This window comes from Hyperoodon ampullatus (assembly GCF_949752795.1).
Source record: "Hyperoodon ampullatus genome assembly, chromosome: 13".
Lineage (NCBI taxonomy): Eukaryota > Metazoa > Chordata > Mammalia > Artiodactyla > Ziphiidae > Hyperoodon > Hyperoodon ampullatus.
The window spans coordinates 62,472,022-62,491,646 of NC_136926.1; the positions used below are offsets into that span (position 1 = coordinate 62,472,022).

The window sequence follows — 19,625 nt, forward strand, 5'->3', positions numbered from 1 at the left end:
ATTTATAATGTTGTGTTAATTACTGCTATACAGCAAAGTAACTCAGTTATACATATATACATATATATATACATTTTTTTCATATTCTTTTCCATTATGGTTTGCCACGGGATATTGAATTTAGTTCCCTGTACTATAGAGTAGGACCTTGTTGTTTATCCATTCTATATATAACAGTTTGCATCTGTGAATAGCGATTTTAATCTATTTTTTAGTTATGATTCATGGGAACAAAAAATGATTGCAATAAGCCTCTTAATAGATCGCAGCCTCTCCCCTTCCCATTCATCAACACAGCCAACAAATGTTGTTCTTAAAAACCAGAACTGATCCCATCACTCTTCTGATTAAGATCTTTCTAGAACGCCCTTCACTCCATTGCCTGGCTATTATTCAATCTTCATGGCCCAGTTACATACGACCAACTCTAAATCAATTTCTCCAGTATTGCCTGCTAATTCTTCTTTTTTTTTTAACTAGTTTGCATATCCCAAGCCGAGGGATATGCAAACTAGTAGATGATGTCAAACGTTTAAAAATGGTTGTACTAATTTACTCTGTGATCAGCAGTATATGAGAGTTAACACTGATCCACATCCTCACCAACATTTGGTATTGAAAACTTTTTAATTTTAGCTATTCTGGTGGATGTGATAGAGTATGCCATCAAGTTCTTAATTTGCATTTCCCTAAATATTAACAAGGTTTAGCATGTTTTCATATGTTTACTGGTTATTTGAATATTCTCTTTTGTAGAATGTCAATTTAAGGGTCTTGTTCATTTTTTTTACTGGATTGTCTTTTTCTTCCTTATTTTATCCAGTGTGACAATCTTAGTCATTCATATTTAATGTAATTACTGATGTGAGTGGGTCTAAATCTACTATCTTACTATATGCTTCCAATTTGTCCCTCCAATTCTACATTCCTTTTTCTCTCTTCAAATATTCTTTTAACATTTTCATAGTGGTTATCTTACAAATTACAACATGCATTCTTGATTTTTCAAAGTCTGATGTTAACTGGTTCCCAGACAATGCTAATTTCCTATTACCTTCCCTACTGTTACCATAACCCAACAACACATTACTATTACTGTTTTATAGAGTCAGATTTTTTAGATTTTCCTATACATTTACCAGTTTCAATTGTTCACCCTTAGTCTCCTCCTATTTATCTTCTCTTTATTATCTCTTTCTTTCTAAGCAAATTTTGGTTATATTTTGTGGTTCTTTTTATAATTTCTTAAGCTCAGTGTTTATCTAATTTTCAGCTTTTAGAAATTTTAATATAAACATTTAAGGCCATGAAATTAAGTTTCACTTTAGCTGAATCCCACAAGTTTTGATGCTCTGTTTTTTTAATTCAGTTCTAAATATTTTAAATTTGTTGTTATTGTTCCTTTGGTCATCAGTTATTTAAAAGTTTGCTCCTTAATTTCCAATGTATAGTTTTTTCCCTCCTGGTTATATTTTGTTACTGATTTTTAAGTTCATTGCACTGTGGTTAGAATATGTGGTCTATCTGATACCAGTCCTTTGGGATTGATTGAGATGTGCTTTAACCCTAGTAATGGGTTGTTTCTTAACTGTTCAATGTGAGACTGATACAGTGTGCATTCTGCATTTACAGGGTATATTATTCTCTACATACTCATTACATCCAGCTGTACTATTCAGACATCCTATAGTCTTACTGATTTTCTGTCTACCTGATCCATCAGTTACTGCGAGACATGGGTCAAAATCCCTCACTGTGAGCAAAACTGACATTTCTCTTCCTAGTTCTGTCAATTTTCCCCTTATGCATTTTCTTCCTGGTGAATTGAACCTTTTATCAATTTCCAACGACTCTCTTCATTTTTAATAATGCTTTTTTCTTATTTATTTATGTAAGTAATATGTGTTTTTTATGTATATATGTGTTTTTCATGCAACTTCAGGGCAGGAACACACACAGGAGATTGTCTGGCTTGGTAATGCTTTCTGCCTTACAGTCCTATCTGTCTCATACTGATACAGCTGTACCATCTTTCTATTTTAATATCTAATGTGACTGCCTTGTAGAAAGCTTTCTATATCCTATGCTTTAGATATACTTCTTATAAACAGCTTAAAACTGGATGTTGGGGCTTCCCTTGTGGTGCAGTGTCTGGGAATCCGCCTGCCAGTGCAGGGGACACAGGTTCGAGCCCTGGACCGGGAGGATCCCACAGGCCGCGGAGCAACTAAGCCTGTATGCCACAACTAAAATAAAATTTTAAAAAATAAATATATAAAAAACTGGATTTTGTTGATTATTAATCCAGTCTGACAATCTTCATCTTTTAACCTGAGCATCAGTCCATTTACATTTACCGATATATTTAAATTTTATCTTTTTATTTTGGCCATTTTTCTTACCTTTTCCACATTTCTTGCTTTCTTTGGATTGAACAAAATTTGGCCAATCCTTTTTTTTTTTTTTTTTTGGCTGCATTGGGTCTTCGTTGCTGTGTGTGGGCTTTCTCTAGTTGCGGAGAGCGGGGGCTACTCTTCATTGTGGTGCATGGGCTTCTCATTGTGGTGGCCTCTCTTGCTGCAGAGCATGGTTTCTAGGTGCACAGGCTTCAGTAGTTGTGGCATGTGGGCTCAGTAGTTGTGGCTCGCGGGCTCTAGAGCACAGGCTCAGTAGTTGTGGCACATGGGCTTAGCTGCTCCGCAGCATGTGGGATCTCCCTGGACCAAGGATCAAACCCGTGTCCCCTGCATTGGCAGGTGGATTCTTAACCACTGTGCCACCAGGCCAATCCTATCTCCTTCTACTAACTTAGAACTTACATATTTTATTTCTATTCTTTTGGTGAATTACTTAGATTTTTTACCATTCATATTCTATGAAGACATAAATGTAATCAACCTCTTGACCCCCCTCAAACAATATTAAAACCTTAGAATGCTTTTAAGTCAACCTCTTTCTTAACTTACATATATCTGTGGTCATATAATTTAATGTTAGCTTTTGCTTTTTAAACCCCTAAATGATGATTACTGTAGTTTTACATAGGCAGTTTTTGTTTATATTTACCCACATTTCACTACTTTCTCTGCTTACTTTTCCTTCTTGCAATTCAAGCCTTTCACTTGTGATCACTCTACTTCTACCTAAAGAACATGCTTTCTTTAGTATTTCCTTTAGTGATGTCCACTGGGACAAACACGCTCAGGTTTCAAGGAAAACATCTTTATTTCATCCTCATCCTTGAAAGACGGCTGTTCTTAGTTTACAATCCCAGGTTACACAAGTCATCTCCTCACAGCACATTGAAGGTGTTGTTCCACTATCTTACAGCTTCCTCTGTTGCCAATGAGAAGCTGGCTGTCCTTGTAAATGTTGAATGTCGTTCCTTTGTCCCCGGTGCTTCTGCAGTTTCACTACAGTATATACAGGGGTGAATTTCTTTCTATCTACCCTGCTTGGGATTTGCTGGATTTAATGAATCTAAGGATTGTTGTCTTCCTTTCTCAGGGCAGGTTCATGTCTAACTCATCCTTACCCTGAGTATGCCATCCTGTGTGGTAACGCACGGGAGGTCCTTTCAGGCTCCCATCTTAGGCAGGCCCTGGGCTTTATCATCTCCCCTAATCTAAGGAGTGTCAGCAAAAGCCTTCAAGGTAAAAGCCAGCCTCAGTACTCCATCTACTTTTATGTGTTCCTCTTTTTACTTAGTTTCTGACTTCTGAGATTTTCTGCCACCTTGTCAATAAGTTTAATTTTTGGCTTCTTAAAAACATTTTATCCAGCATCCTTAGTTATTTTCAGCAGGAGAGGCAATCAGGATGTCCAGTCCACCAAACTGCTAGGAGCACAAGTTCTCATATGAAGTTTCTTTACAAGCCTACAGGTGATTCTGAAGTGCCCTCCCAGTTAGGAGCCAAAACATCCAGGAATGCTGCTCGATGGATGGTCTCTGGTTATCTCCTAATCATTATATCTAGTCATCTAACTTAGCCCTCAGTCCAGTTAACCCCACACCAGCAACTGACAGTGTCTACGCCTCAAGTGCTTACCATTCATGCCACCCACCCCCGCCAGTGCTGAGATGACAAGTGTCCCTATGGTCCCGTCATCTCTCTGACCACTGCTTCTCTGTAAACGGGAATGACAGTGTCCCGACCATCTTCCTGATCTCAAGATGCCTTATACACAGCAGGAATTCATTTACTGAGTGAATACATGACTCCACCATAGTCACTTACCAGGTGGTTTAAAAACAATGATATCATCCAAGAGCTTACACATTTCCTGTTCAAGGACTGCTAACGTGATTTTTCCATTTTGTTCCAGGGAGCTGAGGAATTGTACCATCTGATGAGTGAAGGCTCGGCATTTTGGAACTGCATCCTGACAATAAAAAAAGGATCATTCAAATGAATCCATGCATGCAGTGTTAACTGGATATTCCCTGGGAGCACAGCACTGCACTGGAAGAGGACAGAGCAGTGAGTCATATGAGGACAGACCCTGTGTTGGGGAAATAAAAATCTTTGGTAATACTTAGACCAGAACCCATGTTCTCCCAAATCCCAGTAGTAGTTTTTACTACATTAATAACAACATTAACTACACACTAAGTGCTTGCCAGGAACTTTTCCAAAAACTTTTATGTTCATTTTCTGATCTAATCCTCACAACACTTTGAAGGCAAGGTATTATTATTTCCAATTCAGGTGAGAAAACCAAGGTCAGAATGGCAGTGAGTTGGGGATTTGAGTTTGTCAGACCTCAAACTCATGCTCATAACTTGCTGCCATTCTGCTGCCAATGACATTCAAATCAGTAAACCCACAGCTCACTGTCGGCCCTCAATCCTTTTCACCTCTTGTTAGCATGTGACACTGCTAGTAGGTAAAGGCTTATCAGAAGAAATAAATGAAACTGAAAGACCCAAGAGGCCAAAATGATATACATTCTCCAACTTTTTCTATTGAGCCATCGCAGGATTCGAGACAGTCCTCAGTAGCACTTACACTACTACCAGCCCTGAAGAACACTCTGTCTTCTAAAGGACCCACTTAACTTACAAGATGTTTCTGGCTGTCAGTAGGAACGGAAAGACCTGCAGATACTTTTAGGAGCTTCACAATTAACTCAGCAGAAGATTCTTTTGCCAGGATGATGGATGGCTGGTAATGGCTGCTGAAATAACCTAGCACACTCTGATATGACACAATATCCACAAGATGCCACGAGAGTGAGCTTGTCTGTCCAAGGAGAGTAAGTAGAGGAGAATCCTAAAAATGAAACACACATTCCTTTAGTTCCAGAGCTCCTATTTTTTCCAGAAATATGCATCTCTACCTAGTCTATGGAGTGACCACTAACATGGCCTATGATGAGCAGAGAAGAGTTAAGAAGTCAAATAAGTACCTGCTCAAGTTAGGAGAACTCGTGAAAGTAATAACCAAAGTTTTGGCAAAACACATTAAGATTTATAAGTATTCAGAACCCGATTTTCAAAGGAACTCTATGATCTGGTGGTAGAACAAGCAATTAAGGAGATATAAATTGAAATTGATTTTTATATTTGGTGTGGTTCCCTTAGACTATGAACTATATAAGAAAATCAGACACCTAGTTGAAGGCACATCCCGTATGCCATGCATATATTCACACTGAAAGAGGCACGAGGGGAACAACTTAAAAACCACAACTTCATACAGAGTGAGGATCTAGAGAGCCTTGCCAAGTCTTTATCACAGGCTCTCCAAACTTACTGTTTGATCCACCAGTTGATCTTCCTTTGCCAATAAAATCATCATGAAAAGGAGGCAGACAATCATGCTCCGGGTCTCTGGGTGGGGACTGGGATTCCAGGCATCAGAGAGCACACTGACCCAGTTGACTTCACAGAGGACAGACCCCAAAAACAAGAAGCAGCTCTTGGGGCTTCCTCGTTCCACCTAAAAGGAAACAATGTTTTTAGCTATGTATCCTAAAAATGTATAGAAATCAATGTTTTCTAAATTATATATCTTTTAAATTATACTTTTTTCCCAGATTATAAAAATCATTCATAACCCTTCGGCCCTCAGAGATTTAGATTATAATGTTTTTCCTTCCATGTTCAATGTATGGCACAACTTTCAGCTTGTTTGGAGTTCATTATTTATTCCACTACTTTTTTTTTTAATTTACTTTATTTATTTTTGTTTTTGGCTGCGTTGGGTCTTTGTGGCTCCGTGTGGGCTTTCTCTAGTTGCGGTGAGCGGGGGCTACTCTTCGTCGCAGTGCATGGGCTTCTCATTGCAGTGTCTTCTCTTGTTGCAGAGCACGGGCTCTAGGCGCACAGGCTTCAGTAGTTGTGGCACGCAGGCTCAGTAGCTGTGGCTCGCGGGCTCTAGAGCGCTGGCTCAGTAGTTGTGGAGCATGGGCTTAGCTGCTCCGCAGCATGTGGGATATTCCCAGACCAGGGATCGAACCTGTGTCCTGTGCATTGGCAGGCGATTCTTAACCACTGTGCCACCAGGGAAGTCCCTATTCCACTAATTCTTAACAGGAAAGGAATGATCTTCCCTAGCTACAGCCAGGGTGGCAAATCCCTGCCGCAGTAAGTCACTGGTGCTCGAGGGAGCCTACCACAGTCCTCAAATGTGCTGGGAAAGACAAAGGTGATATATCTACTAGTCACTGGTTCCCAAAGCCGAGCGTGCATCAGAACCACCTGGAGGACTTGCGTGGGATGGGGGTTGGGGGGATACCCATAGAATTTTTAATGTCCTGTATCTGGAGTAGGAGCAGGAATTTGTCTTCCTAACAAGTTCCCAGGTGGTACTGATGTTGCTGGCCCTAGGACCATACTTTGAGATCTACTATATTAGCATATATAATTTTATATGGCTTTTTTAGTGTAATATTATGTTATAAATATATCCCCATATCATTAGTCTTTATAATTTTTGATGACTACATAATGTTTAATTATCCCATTTAAAATATAGCGGGGATGGGGGGCAAATGTATTTTAAAGTATATAATCAATATCAAAGTTATCTCTTATAAGCCTATTTCAAGTCTGTTTAAAATAAAACATGGCTAGCTATAAATTTTTCCTTTAAAAAGAAGATTAAAAAGCTCAACTCCATTTATAAAATCGCAATCAGTGGAATCTGATGATTCATGTCTTCCAATTAGTACCATCATTATATCATGCTATTTGCTCATTTTCCCTTTTAGAAAATGATTCTTCATCCTCCTTTATAATTTGTTCTCTATCTTCACCCTCGACCCCCTCACAAACATACTTTACTATGCCAGCAAGACTCACGGAACTGAAAGTTTCCCAGCTTCTGGGCCGGGCAAAGTTATCTATCATTAGACTAAAACTCCTAGAGATACAAAGTCTATAGCATCCCTTTATAGACCAATCTATTTAATCTGTCATATAGCTAAAGCTGTGCTGTTACTTAAACGCTCTCTTACAGCTCTTTAAACAAAGGTTCAATTCCATATTCATAATGATGATGAATACCTACTTTGTGCCTGTCTCATAGGCTAAACCTAGCTATAAAATCATTCTTAACTTTGTATTTCACTAAGATGACTGTCCTCAGCTTTCCTTAAAGCTCAGCTACAGAGGAGTGGCTGACAAGAGCAGCAGTGGGTGGGGTCTCCACTTACAGCACTAAAAGACTGCAGTACATTTTACTAATTGTCATAAATAACTATGGATCTGCAGTAATTAAAGCACTTAGGGGCTTCCCTGGTGGCTCAGTGGTTGGGAATCCACCTGCCAATGCAGGAGACACAGGTTCGAGCCCTGGTCCAGGAAGATCCCACATGCCGCGGAGCAACTAAGCCCGTGCACAACTACTGAAGACCACGCGCCTAGAGCCCGTGCTCTGCAACAAGAGAAGCCACTGCAATGAGAAGCCCGTGTACCACAATGAAGAGTAGCCCCCGCTCGCATCAACTGGAGAAAGCCCACACACAGCAACGAAGACCCAACACAGCCAAAAATAAACAAATAAATAATTTTTTTAAAGAAAAGCACTTAAAGTGTCTCAATAATAAATGTGAATTAGGTTATGAGTAAACACAAATGACTGGTGACTATGAACAAATAAACTGAAATGATCATAAAAAGCTAAGACAAGATTAAAGGGTTTTTAAAAACAAAAACTTAAGAACAACAGAAATGCCTGACTGGTATGCAAGTGACACTACTGTACCTGTTTTCTGTAACTATTGCTTCTACTGCAAAAACTCCGCACACTTATTGGGACTTTTTCCAGGCCATTTCAGGTCTTTTATATGATGATGATGCATTACTGGTTGTTACAATGTACTTCTGTCTCCTACAACCTAATATCCCCTTATATAACTGCTTAAAGAAACTAATAGTTTGAGTACCGATTTACATTCTACTTTAATAGAACATTTAACAAGAAGCAGTTTTAATGATACTATCCTAGAAAAACATGCATTCACAGAAACACCAAGATTGAGTGTGACAAAGTGATTAAACTATGTATTTACATGATAATATCACCAAAATCTAGGGGATGACTGTCATATTACAGACAAAAATCTTTCTCTGGGTTTTCTGTAAATGCTGTCCAGTCATCTACTAACACAGTGAAATGATGTCCATAGGATGCTGCTTTACACAAGCACTGTCTGGGCGATACAGAATTTGGGCAGGGTCCACATTGTCACCCACTGCAACTGGGCCTGAAACCCACGGTGAACAGGTTGCTACCAAGAAGCCAGGCTGTGACATAGAGAGTAAAGGGCCTACCTTGAAGAAGGCCTCCATGAGCATCTGGTCAGGATGCAGGTCCCTCCACGGGAGTTTCTGGTAGGCACTGTGAAAAGCATACAGAATGAACTCTGGCATTTTGGGTGCTGTACATGCTTCACAATAATGTATCAGGTGTAACCGAAGGGCTCCATCATCACCGGGCAAGAGCTTATCTAAAATTGAAAAAGAAAATATAGCTTAAGACCTTTTGGTTTATCTTTAAAACAAGTAAACGAACACAAAACACAAATTTGAACTGAAAGTCTAAAAACCTAACATTCTCAATAATTACCCAGTTTCAAAGATTTTCACATACCAGGGAAAAAAGTGATGGCAGAGCAATAATAAAGAATGGTAATTTACTTACTAGGGCAACTGGAAAGAGCAGCTGGTGTGAGGGAGATAGCAGGCGTGAACAGTTTTTCTCTAAAACTCCTAAATATATGACTTTTTAACTCAAATACACTTCCACAACCACAACCAACTCTAGGCATCCCTTCAGTCTGTTGCCTTCAGCATAAATTCAGTCTCATGCATTTGACACCTCATTCATTTGGCACCTTGGAGAAATCGAATGTTCCTCAAAAGGAAATGTTCCAGGGACTTCCCTGGTGGCGCAGTGGTTAAGAATCCACATGCCGGGCTTCCCTGGTGGTGCAGTGGTTTAGAGTCCGCCTGCCGATGCAGGGGACATGGGTTTGTGCCCCAGTCTAGGAGGATCCCACATGCCGCGGAGCGGCTGGGCCCGTGAGCCATGGCCGCTGAGCCTGCGTGTCTGGAGCCTGTGCTCCGCAACGGGAGAGGCCACAACAGTGAGAGGCCCGCATGCCGCAAAAAAAAAAAAGAATCCGCCTGCCAATGCAGGAGACACAGGTTCAATCCCTGGTCCGGGAATATCTCACATGCCACGGAGCAACTAAGCAAGTGCGTCACAACTACTGAGCCTGCGCTCTAGAGCCCGCGAGCCACAACTACTGAAGCCCACACGCCTAGAGCCCATGCTCCTCAAGGAGAGAAACCACCGCAGTGAGAAGCCCATGCGCCGCAACGAAGAGTAGCCCCCACTCGCCACAAGTACAGAAAGCTCACGCACATCAACAAAGACCCAACACAGCCTAAATAAATAAATTTATTTTAAAAAAAAAGGAAATGTTCCAAATGACTAAATCTTAACCCTTGGTGCAGTAAAACTAGACTGTTAACTGTCACTCAAGTAAGTCATTCTAAAACAAATTTCACACTCTTCTGTGACCTGAATCACTCAGTATTATCCTCACGAGTATCAATTACTTTAGTGCCCTCAGGAGCATCTAGTCTGAAACAGATTTTTTCAGACTTTCTGGTTCTAAGCAAAGGAATGGAATTTGGTCAAAGAAGAGAGAGCCACATACAACGAGAGCAGAAACCTGATGGGAGTTTCTCAACACTGACTTTTGAAAAATGACTAATGAGCATCAACACACGACAAGTGGACTTATCACTGCTAACATTCCTGTGCCCTCAATCCCCAGTCCTCATGAAACAGTAACGTATGTTTTTAACAACCTTTTAAGACAGGGGTGAAGAGTAGCATTTGTTTAAATATGGATAAAAAAGATAGTTTTGTTTAAATTAGGATGGATACGTAGGAGAAGATGTCTAGGAGGTAATCTCTTAGGACCAGACCGAGCGTCTCTAGTCCCAGCCCAGACACAAATAAGTTCTGTGACCTCAGATGAATCCATTTTGCTTTCAGATCCTCATTTTTTCTCATCAATAAAAACAGAGAGCTGAATCAGACGATCTCAATAAAAGGCTATAATTTAATACTACATCTTGCTGTGCACAGTTCTTCTGTTTCCTCTCTCTGAATTGAGCTGCCAATTCTTAATGTTATCTGTGTACTCTCCTATTCCTAGGCCACTTTTTTATTTGATATACACAGGCCTGTGAGAGTGCCTGCCCTTTTATACTAAGAAACTAAATAATAGCCTTCGTGACAATAATTTTATACTGAAATATTTGTCTCACTATAAATATGTTGTGGATGGGAATACGCAGCTAGAAGTCTACCTTTCCAAAAAGAGAAAAAAAAAAAACTGAGTGCTATTAGGATTTCATGTGTTACTCACTGAACAAATACTTTTATCAAGTAGACACTCAGAGTACGGCACTGTCCTAAGTCTTGGGTTGGGGAGAGATAAAAAGAAGAATGTTTCTGTGCCTAGAGTTTATATCTTGTAACGGGGGCGGGGTGGGGAGAGGGAACAAAGAGGAGATCAGATATGTAAAAGGTCAATTAAAAATACTAAATGGGGACTTCCCTGGTGGTACAGTGGTAAAGAATCCACCTTCCAATCAGGGGACGTGGGTTCGATCCCTGGTCAGGGAACTAAGATCCCACATGCCGCGGGGCAGCTGCAGAGCAATGAAGCCCGTGTGCTCTAGAGCCCGTGCACCACAACTAGAGAGCCCATGAGCACCGCAGCTACTGAGCCCGTGTGCTCTGGAGCCCGTGCGCCTCAACTAGAGAAGCCCGCGCACCGCAACAAAAGATACTGCGTGGTGCAACTAAGACCCGATGCAGCCAAATAAATAAATAAATATTAAAAAAAAAAAAAAAAAACCGCTGGATGAGGTACATCGAGACAACGGTATATTATTCAGCACTAAAAAGAAATTAGCTATCAAGTCATGAAAGATATGGAGGAACCTAAGTGCATATACTAAGCGAAAGAAGCCCAGCTGGAAAGCTGCATATTGAATGATTCTAACTACATGATATTCTAGAAAAGCTAAGACTATGCAGAAAGTAAAAGAAATCAGTGGTTGCCAAAGGCTGGGGTGGGGGAGGGATGAACAGACAGAGCACAGAGGATATTTAGGGCAGTGAAACTACTCTGTATGATACTGTATGAAACTACTCTGTATGATACTGTATGAAACTACTCTGTATGATACTGTATGAAACTACTCTGTATGATACTATATGAAACTACTCTGTATGATACTGTATGAAACTACTCTGTATGATACTGTATGAAACTACTCTGTATGATACTGTATGAAACTACTCTGTATGATACTGTTACTACTCTGTATGATACTCTGTAGACACACATCATTATACATTTATCCAAACCCAGAGAATGTACAAGCCCCAGCATGAATCCTAATGTAAACTATGGACTTTGGGTAATAATGTGTCAGTGTAGGTTCATCGGCTATAACAAATGTACCACTCTGGTGGGGGATGGTGATAGTGGGTGGGGAGGGGGCTATGCATGCGGAGCAGGGAGGAAAGGGTGTACGGAAACTCTCTGTGCTTTCTGCTCAGTTTTGCTGTGAACCTAAAACTACACTAAAAAAAAGTCAATTTTTGTATATATATAAAATATTGGATGATATATTGTTTTATATTATAACACATATATTATTGCTATATATATTTATACATATTATTATAATATATAGTCTATTATCTGATATGTTATCTACTATATATATTGTATATAAAATACTGGATGACATATTGTTAACTCCAGGACTCAGTGCCACATAAACACATGGTAGCCACGGGGGTGCGCCACTCAGATCTCCCTTCAAACAGAACTTGCCACAGATCAGAGCACAGCACCTTTAGCACCAGAGTGGAGGCCATCCTCCTCCCAGGTAGCCCTCAGCCAACAACTAAGCACAGACCTGGCTGCTTCCGCCCAAGGTAGGATCCTCAAAAAAGAATCTTCGCTCTAGAACTCCCTAACCAGCCGGCCAATACTTTCTCAGAGCTGCCCTGCAGGCTGAGACTCTTCCTACTCTCCTTTCACGGGTGTTAGGCCTGCACCAGGGTCTGAAGGCTTTCCTTGCGCACCCTTGTTCCTCTCCCTCTTATTTTCACAGGCATTATCCCAAATAAATCTCAGCATTCTGGCTCCATCATGGCGTCTGCTTCCCAAGGATTCAAACTGCAACAATGTGCTATAAAGGTTTAGAGGCAGGAGAGAAATGTATGCACATGAACAGATATGCAGGAGAATATAAAGGGCCCGAGGCTTCATCCAGGTAGTGGAATCAGCATAAGCAAAGAAGTGGCAGAGGGAAGATCCAAGGACTTTTAGGGAACAGTGAGTGGAACAGTATGGCTGAATGGAATGCTTCCATAAAAAAACCATCACATCATGTTGAAGTGCTCTGAGCCAGACACATCTGAATGCTGAGCTAAAACATTATTACATTTAAAAGTTTCTGAATAAGAATATAATAGCATACAAACAGAATTTTTGGAAAATCAATCTAGTAAATAGGCAGGAACAGAAATGAGATAGGAAGGTTAGGAGGCTCTTGCAAGAATCTGGGTTGGGTGGACCTAATATCCTTACAAGCCTCCCAATACAAAACATTTAGATACACTAAGTAAAATACAACAACTCTGAAAATGCACAGCTACATACATTCAGTGGAAGAAAAGAGGTCAGAAGCAGAGAGACTAGGAAAGCAGAGTATTAAACTGATGCGGAAGCCTCAGTTGCCCTGGGGCTGTTTGCTTATGTGGGGTTTTCAACAGCACAAGGAAACAGAAAACAAGATCTTCTAAGGGCTACACTCTCACTGAAAGGGCAGATAAGGGGGGAGGGGAACGGATCTTCTCTGCCTTAGCCTGGACTGGGAGTCAGGGAGGCAAGAAAGCTGATTGTGATAATTGAGTATGGGGTTTGATTTCATGTATCTGTGTAGTGTGAGAAACCCAAAGCCAAGGAATTACACAGAGCCAAATGGCAACAAATGCAGATCTTCTCTAGAGGCATACACCCTCATCCTAGTCCTCATGGAATTTTCACAGATAAAGTCTCTCTAAATATGGGCTCACAATAGAAAATTACAAAATACACAAGGAAACAAGCCTCTGAAGGAACATCAAATAGAAGCATGAGCCACCCCCGAACAGAAACTTGAGATGATGGAATTACTGCATACAGCTCATAAAGGAAAGGAAGTATGTTTAAACATTTTAAAATAATAAAAATTGAAATTTTAAATTAAAGAAAGAAGATACGATCAAAAAGGATCTGGATAGGGACCTCCCTGGTGGCGCAGTGGTTAAGAATCCACATGCCAATGCAGGGGACAAGGGTTCGAGCCCTGGTCCGAGTAGATCCCACATGCCGCGGAGCAACTAAGCCTGCAAGCCACAACTACTGAGCCTGTGTGCTACAACTATTGAAGCCCACACGCCTAGAGCCTGTGCTCCACAACAAAGATGAGCCACCGCAATGAGAAGTCCGTGCACCACAATGAAGAGTAGCCCCTGCTTGCCGCAACTAGAGAAAGACCGCGTGCAGCAATGAAGACCCAACACAATCAAAAATAAATAAATAAATAATTTTTAAAATAAATAAATAAATATTTTTAAAAAGTATCTGGATAAATTTTATAAACAAACATTACTTCTAGAAACTGAAATGAAAAATTCAATGGATTTTTTTTTAAAGCAGACTAGACATAGCTGAAGAGATGGAATGGAGTAAGCTGGAAGAGAGATCTCAAGAATTTGCCCAGGGGAATTTCCTAGCAGTCCAGTGGTTAGGACTCTGCACTTTCACTGCTGAGGGTGCGGGTTCAATCCCTGGTCGGGGAACTAAGATCCCACAATCCACTCGGTGTGGCAAAAAAAAAAAAGAATTTGCCCAAAATGAAGCAGAAGAAAACACACCAAAAAAGTGAAAAGTCACAGAAGATAGAATGAGGGTCACCATGGGGGAAAGACAATATTTGAAAAGAGAAAGCCATAACTGATGACACTCAGCACTATCTCCCGAAAAAGATGATAAGTTACACACTTCACACTAAATAATTGTATGGGTGACCTTTCTTTGGTCAAAGATGACAGCCTACAAATAAAGTAAAAGTAAATAAAGTAGAAAAGCAGAGGAAAAAGATTAACTGAATTACTTAAGGAAAAGTGAAAACTAACCAGAGACATGATATACTATCTTCCTACCTTTAAAACTCTCGTGCAATGAGTCAATGCAATCAGTGAACAACTGCACGATGCTTGAGGCCACCACAGCATCACTCTCCAGCCAGGGGTAATGTCGTTGGCTGCTTTAAATAAAAGAAACACACACTTAGAAAGGAAACACTATGATTAAATTACTGTACGTCCCAGAGTCTGGGGTTTGCCTAAGTTCTAGAAAACTGTGTTATGTAGCCCTAAGACATATTTAGAGCACTTTAAAGACTGTAAATTCCTGGAGGTGAATTGTAGCTTTTAATATCAATCATATAATTTTATTTACTTTCCTTCCTAACCTTTATTCCAATGTAATTAAGTTTCAGAAGTGTGCTATCTCAATAACTATTAAATTAACACCTTTTACAACACATCCAATTTATGCCTGTAAACCCATCCCTTGTGTATCTTGGTTACATTTCGAATGCCTTAGAAGACAGTTTTCTCTACCTAAAGCATGGGGGGGTGAAAAGTCATGTAAAAAAAGATGGTCAAAAATGAACAGAGAGGAAATAACCAAAGGAAAAACTCTTTATATGAAATTTTTAGTTTCTGAATCTGGTATAGAAAGTTCAATATAAAAATAAATTCCATTAGTTCTTCTTGGAAATAGACAGGAAGTCTAAATTATGGTAAGCAGTCTCACGGTCACCACAAAATCCTGAAGCTTGTGGATTGTCTAAGGATAGCCCTCTGGGAAAAGCAAAGACCCAGAACTTTTTCTGTCTTCCTCAATGGGCTCTTGAAGCAGCCTGGATGATACAAACAATCTGGACATGGGGGTCAAAGCTCTACCCTGGTCCCAGTCTAGCCCTCACCAGCTGTGGGATTTGAGCAAGACATTCAAGTTTTCTGAATCTCAGGATCAGATTAATTCATACTTATGAAAACACTTTAAATACTGTGATATATACTGTGTAATTCTTACAGAACTCTGGACATCTACCTTTTGTTTGTATGCTTTTAGAGGAAAAAAGACTCGTAAGGCAACTCTTTGCATTCGGACAGCTCAACACCTCTGTTTTAAATGCTTGTGAAATAATGCTTTCATTTAGTTGCAGAGTTCACGTTAAAAGAGCAATTCCCACCCAGTAATTTGAAAGCCAACTTAGTTCCAAAAAATAACTGATACTAGGTTTACCTAGGTAAAATCAAGTTAGCCTCATATTTTGCAGTGTTATATTATCAAAACCTAATTCAGGAGAACAACATCCGTTTTTCTGAAATTAAATACCAACCTCATTCAACTTCTTTATTGTGGAAAACTGGAAATGAGTGTCCAGTTTTGCTTCAAAATCAATAGCTTTGATCAATCAGACTAACAATTCCACAAACAGAAAATGTCTTAAGTTTACTTTGTAAAGAAGCGTTCTCTAAATTTAAAATCAAATCTGTGAATCATCAGCTGGACCAAAACACCATCAGAACTTTAAGTCTATAAATTTCAAAGAAATTTGAATATCAGAAAAACTATTTACCTTTCATTGTCCTCTAAAACCAGTATCCATGGCTTAAAGAGCTGGATGATTACTGAATGTAGGGATCTTAGCACTAAAACAAAGCAAAATTTTTAGAGACAAGAAACAAGCCCATCAAATGGAGATGGCCAACAGGCACATGAAAAAATGCTCAACACTGCTAATCATCAGGGAAATGCAAATCAAAACCACAATGAGATATCACCTCACACCTGTCACAATGGCTATCAGCAAAAAGAACACAAATACCAAATGTTGGCGAAGATGTGAAGAAAAGGGAACCCTTGTACACTGTTGGTGGGAATGTAAATTGGTGCAGCCACTGTGGAAAACAGTATGGAGGTTTCTCAAAAAACTAAAAATAGAACTACCATATGATCCAGCTATTCCACTCCTGAGTGTATATCCAAAAAAAACAAAAGCACTAATTCAAAAAGATATTATGCACCCCAATGTTCATAGCAGCATTTTTTAAAATTGCCAAGATATGGAAGCAACCTAGGTGTCCATCAACAGATGAATGGATAAAGAAGATGTGGCATACGCACACACACACACACACACGTATACACACAATAAAAAAGAATGAAAAATTTCCATATGCAGCAACATATGGAGGGTTTGGAGGGCATTAGGCTAAGTGAAATAAGTCAGACGGAGAAAGACATATACTATATGATACCACTTATATGTGGAATCTAAAAAATAAACTAGTGAATAAAACAAAAAAGAAGCAGACTCACAGATATAGGGAACAAACTAGTGGTTACCCGTGGGGAGAGGGAAGGGGGAGGGGCAATATAAGGGTAGGGGATTAAGAGGTACAAACTATTAGGTATAAAATAAGCTACAGAGATATACTGTACAACACAGGGAATATAGCCAATATTTTATAATAACTATAAATGGAATACAACCTTTAAAAATTGTGAATCACTATACTATACACCTGTTACTTATATAATATTGTACATCAACTATACTTCAATTAAGAAAAAGAAGAAACAAGTCCACCTTTTGTCAAGATCATTGATAACTATATAGAAAATCTTATCATCTGTAGATTCATAAACCTATGGTGATATACAAACAACATATTTAATATAACTAAACATGATTCAGTTTTCATTTGCTGCAATGAAATTCCTTAAATTGAAGAAGTTTTATTATAACACAATGTCATGGAAAATTTAAAACACGCATTTTTAAAAAATAAAAACTTAAACACTCTTAATGAGATAAATAATAGGAAGAAAGAATTGGAGACTGAAACCTATCTCTTTGTACTTCACCTTACAAAGGAGAAGCAGAAACAAGCTGAAGCAAGCACCCACTGGTAAGTGAATATAGGTATGACACATATATGGGTTCACACTTGTACTCTGTATTTCCTATTTCTTCTTCATGACACTCAGATATACAGATTTATCACCAAGTTTTAAATCTCTTAATGTGTCTATTCAAGTCTCTTCTAATGGAAGGTCAGAACACCTAAGCTCCATGTTGCACTAAAGGCATATTACCTGTTTTGCTGCTGGCAGATGGATCTTGGGCCAAGCAGGCCATTTCTGAGTCAAGCAGTCTTTTTACAAGGTAGCCCAAGAGTGTCTTCATATCTGCCATGTAAGGACTCCATTTTGAGAATAAACCAAAACTTTTAAAGTCCAACGTGGATAACCGAAGCTTATAAAAAAAGTCTGAGAGCCACTGTATAGTCTCCATTACCTGGAAAAGAATGACCAGTTTAAAAAATGCTTAGTGAATATCTACTTTCAGTAGAATACTACAGTAGACTGTGACAGAGGGCTTTGACTTTGTATGGAGTTGCAAAGGTATATAGCATATGAAAAGTAAATCAGCAGATTTCAAACTCCTTTTCTAAAGCAAAAGAACCATTTTTTCAACTAAATTCATGTGGACCCACATCATATAAAATTGATGAAGCTGAGAGCTCTGTGGGACACTGTGTGAAAACCTGTTCGAAGGAGCCAGTGAAGCAGGAGGGTTAAGGCGGGGAGGCAAGGTACACAGAGGGGCTGGGGCTGGGCTGTTCCTGAACAGAGAGGCAAGAATCAGACTCTGAGGCATGAGAGAAAGCTGCTCCAGGCACAGGAGGCGGGTGGGGGTAGAGGGAATGGGAGATGACTGACAAAGGAAAACACAGGGCTCTTAGAGATAAAAAGATGCTTTGTTAGATATAAATTTTAAATGTGTTCCCAGTTGTTTAAAAAACATACAGGGCTTCCCTGGTGGCACAGTGGTTAAGAATCCTCCCGCCAATGCAGGGGACACAGGTTCGAGCCCTGGTTCGGGAAGATCCCACGTGCCACAGAGCAACTAAGCCCGTGCTCCACAACTACTGAAGCCTGTGTGCCACAGAGCCCTCAGGCTGCAACTACTGAACCTGCGTGCCGCAACTACTGAAGCCTGCGCACCTAGAGCCCGTGCTCCACAACAAGAGAAGCCAACGCAATGAGAAGCCCGCGTACCGCAAGGAAGAGTAGCCCCCCGGTCGCTGCAACTAGGGAAAGCCCGAGCGTGCAACAAAGACCCAACGCAGCCAAGAAAAAAAAATTTTTAATAAATTAATTAAAAAAAAAAAACTAAAAGGAAATGGAAAAGAAACGCACAAAAACTTCAGAGACCAAGAGCTACACACCTGCTTGTCTGACAAGAGAACATCCGGAGAGCTTTGAAGCACCGAGGTCTCAGCAGAAACTGCCCCCTGCTGGCAGCCTGGGGCGCAGCAGCCCAGGGCTCTTAGGGTGGCTTTCCAACACTCGGGGCTCAGCAGCTGCTCAGCAGAGCCTTACCAGGCAGGGACAGAGGACAGCAAGTCAGCATCCTTCACAAACTAACTTTCAACTTGAATCAAAGAACACATGTACTTTACAAATGAATGAGTATTAAATAAAAATCCAAAACAAATCATAAAGATCTGTGATGCAATGTTCATTGCAGGTCTATTTACAATAGCCAGGACATGGAAGTAACCTAACTGTCTATCGACAGATGAATGCATAAAGAAGATGTGGCACATATATACAATGGAATATTACTCAGCCATAAAAAGAAACGAAATTGAGTTATTTGTAGTGATGTGGATGAACCTAGAGTCTGTCATACAGAGTGAAGTAAGTCAGAAAGAGAAAAACAAATACCGTATGCTAACACATATATATGGAATCTAAAAAAAAAAAATGGTCATGAAGAACCTAGGGGCAAGATGGGAATAAAGACGCAGACCTACTAGAAAATGGACTTGAGGACACGGGGAGGGGGAAGGGTAAGCTGGTACAAAATGAGAGAGTGGTAGTGTATATATGGACATATGTACACTACCAAACGTAAAATAGATAGCTAGTGGGAAGCAGTC

General features: G+C 39.9%; 1 protein-coding gene across 2 annotated transcripts in view; it reads right to left on the minus strand.

Annotated features, from left to right (window-relative positions):
• EPG5 (ectopic P-granules 5 autophagy tethering factor) overlaps window positions 1-19,625 on the minus strand; it is a gene marked incomplete at both ends in the record, with an annotated part of 121,738 nt that overhangs the window by 8,087 nt on the left and 94,026 nt on the right. Inside the window, 8 exons of one of the 2 annotated variants that reach the window (XM_079717931.1) lie at window positions 4,239-4,383; window positions 5,064-5,273; window positions 5,757-5,942; window positions 8,780-8,955; window positions 14,760-14,860; window positions 16,250-16,322; window positions 17,773-17,974; window positions 18,909-19,057. In XM_079717931.1, the coding sequence (XP_079574057.1) occupies window positions 4,239-4,383; window positions 5,064-5,273; window positions 5,757-5,942; window positions 8,780-8,955; window positions 14,760-14,860; window positions 16,250-16,322; window positions 17,773-17,974; window positions 18,909-19,057 (1,242 nt within the window). Of the gene's footprint in view, window positions 1-4,238; window positions 4,384-5,063; window positions 5,274-5,756; window positions 5,943-8,779; window positions 8,956-14,759; window positions 14,864-16,249; window positions 16,323-17,772; window positions 17,975-18,908; window positions 19,058-19,625 lie in introns of both variants that reach the window. The other variant, XM_079717930.1, reaches the window with a different exon arrangement.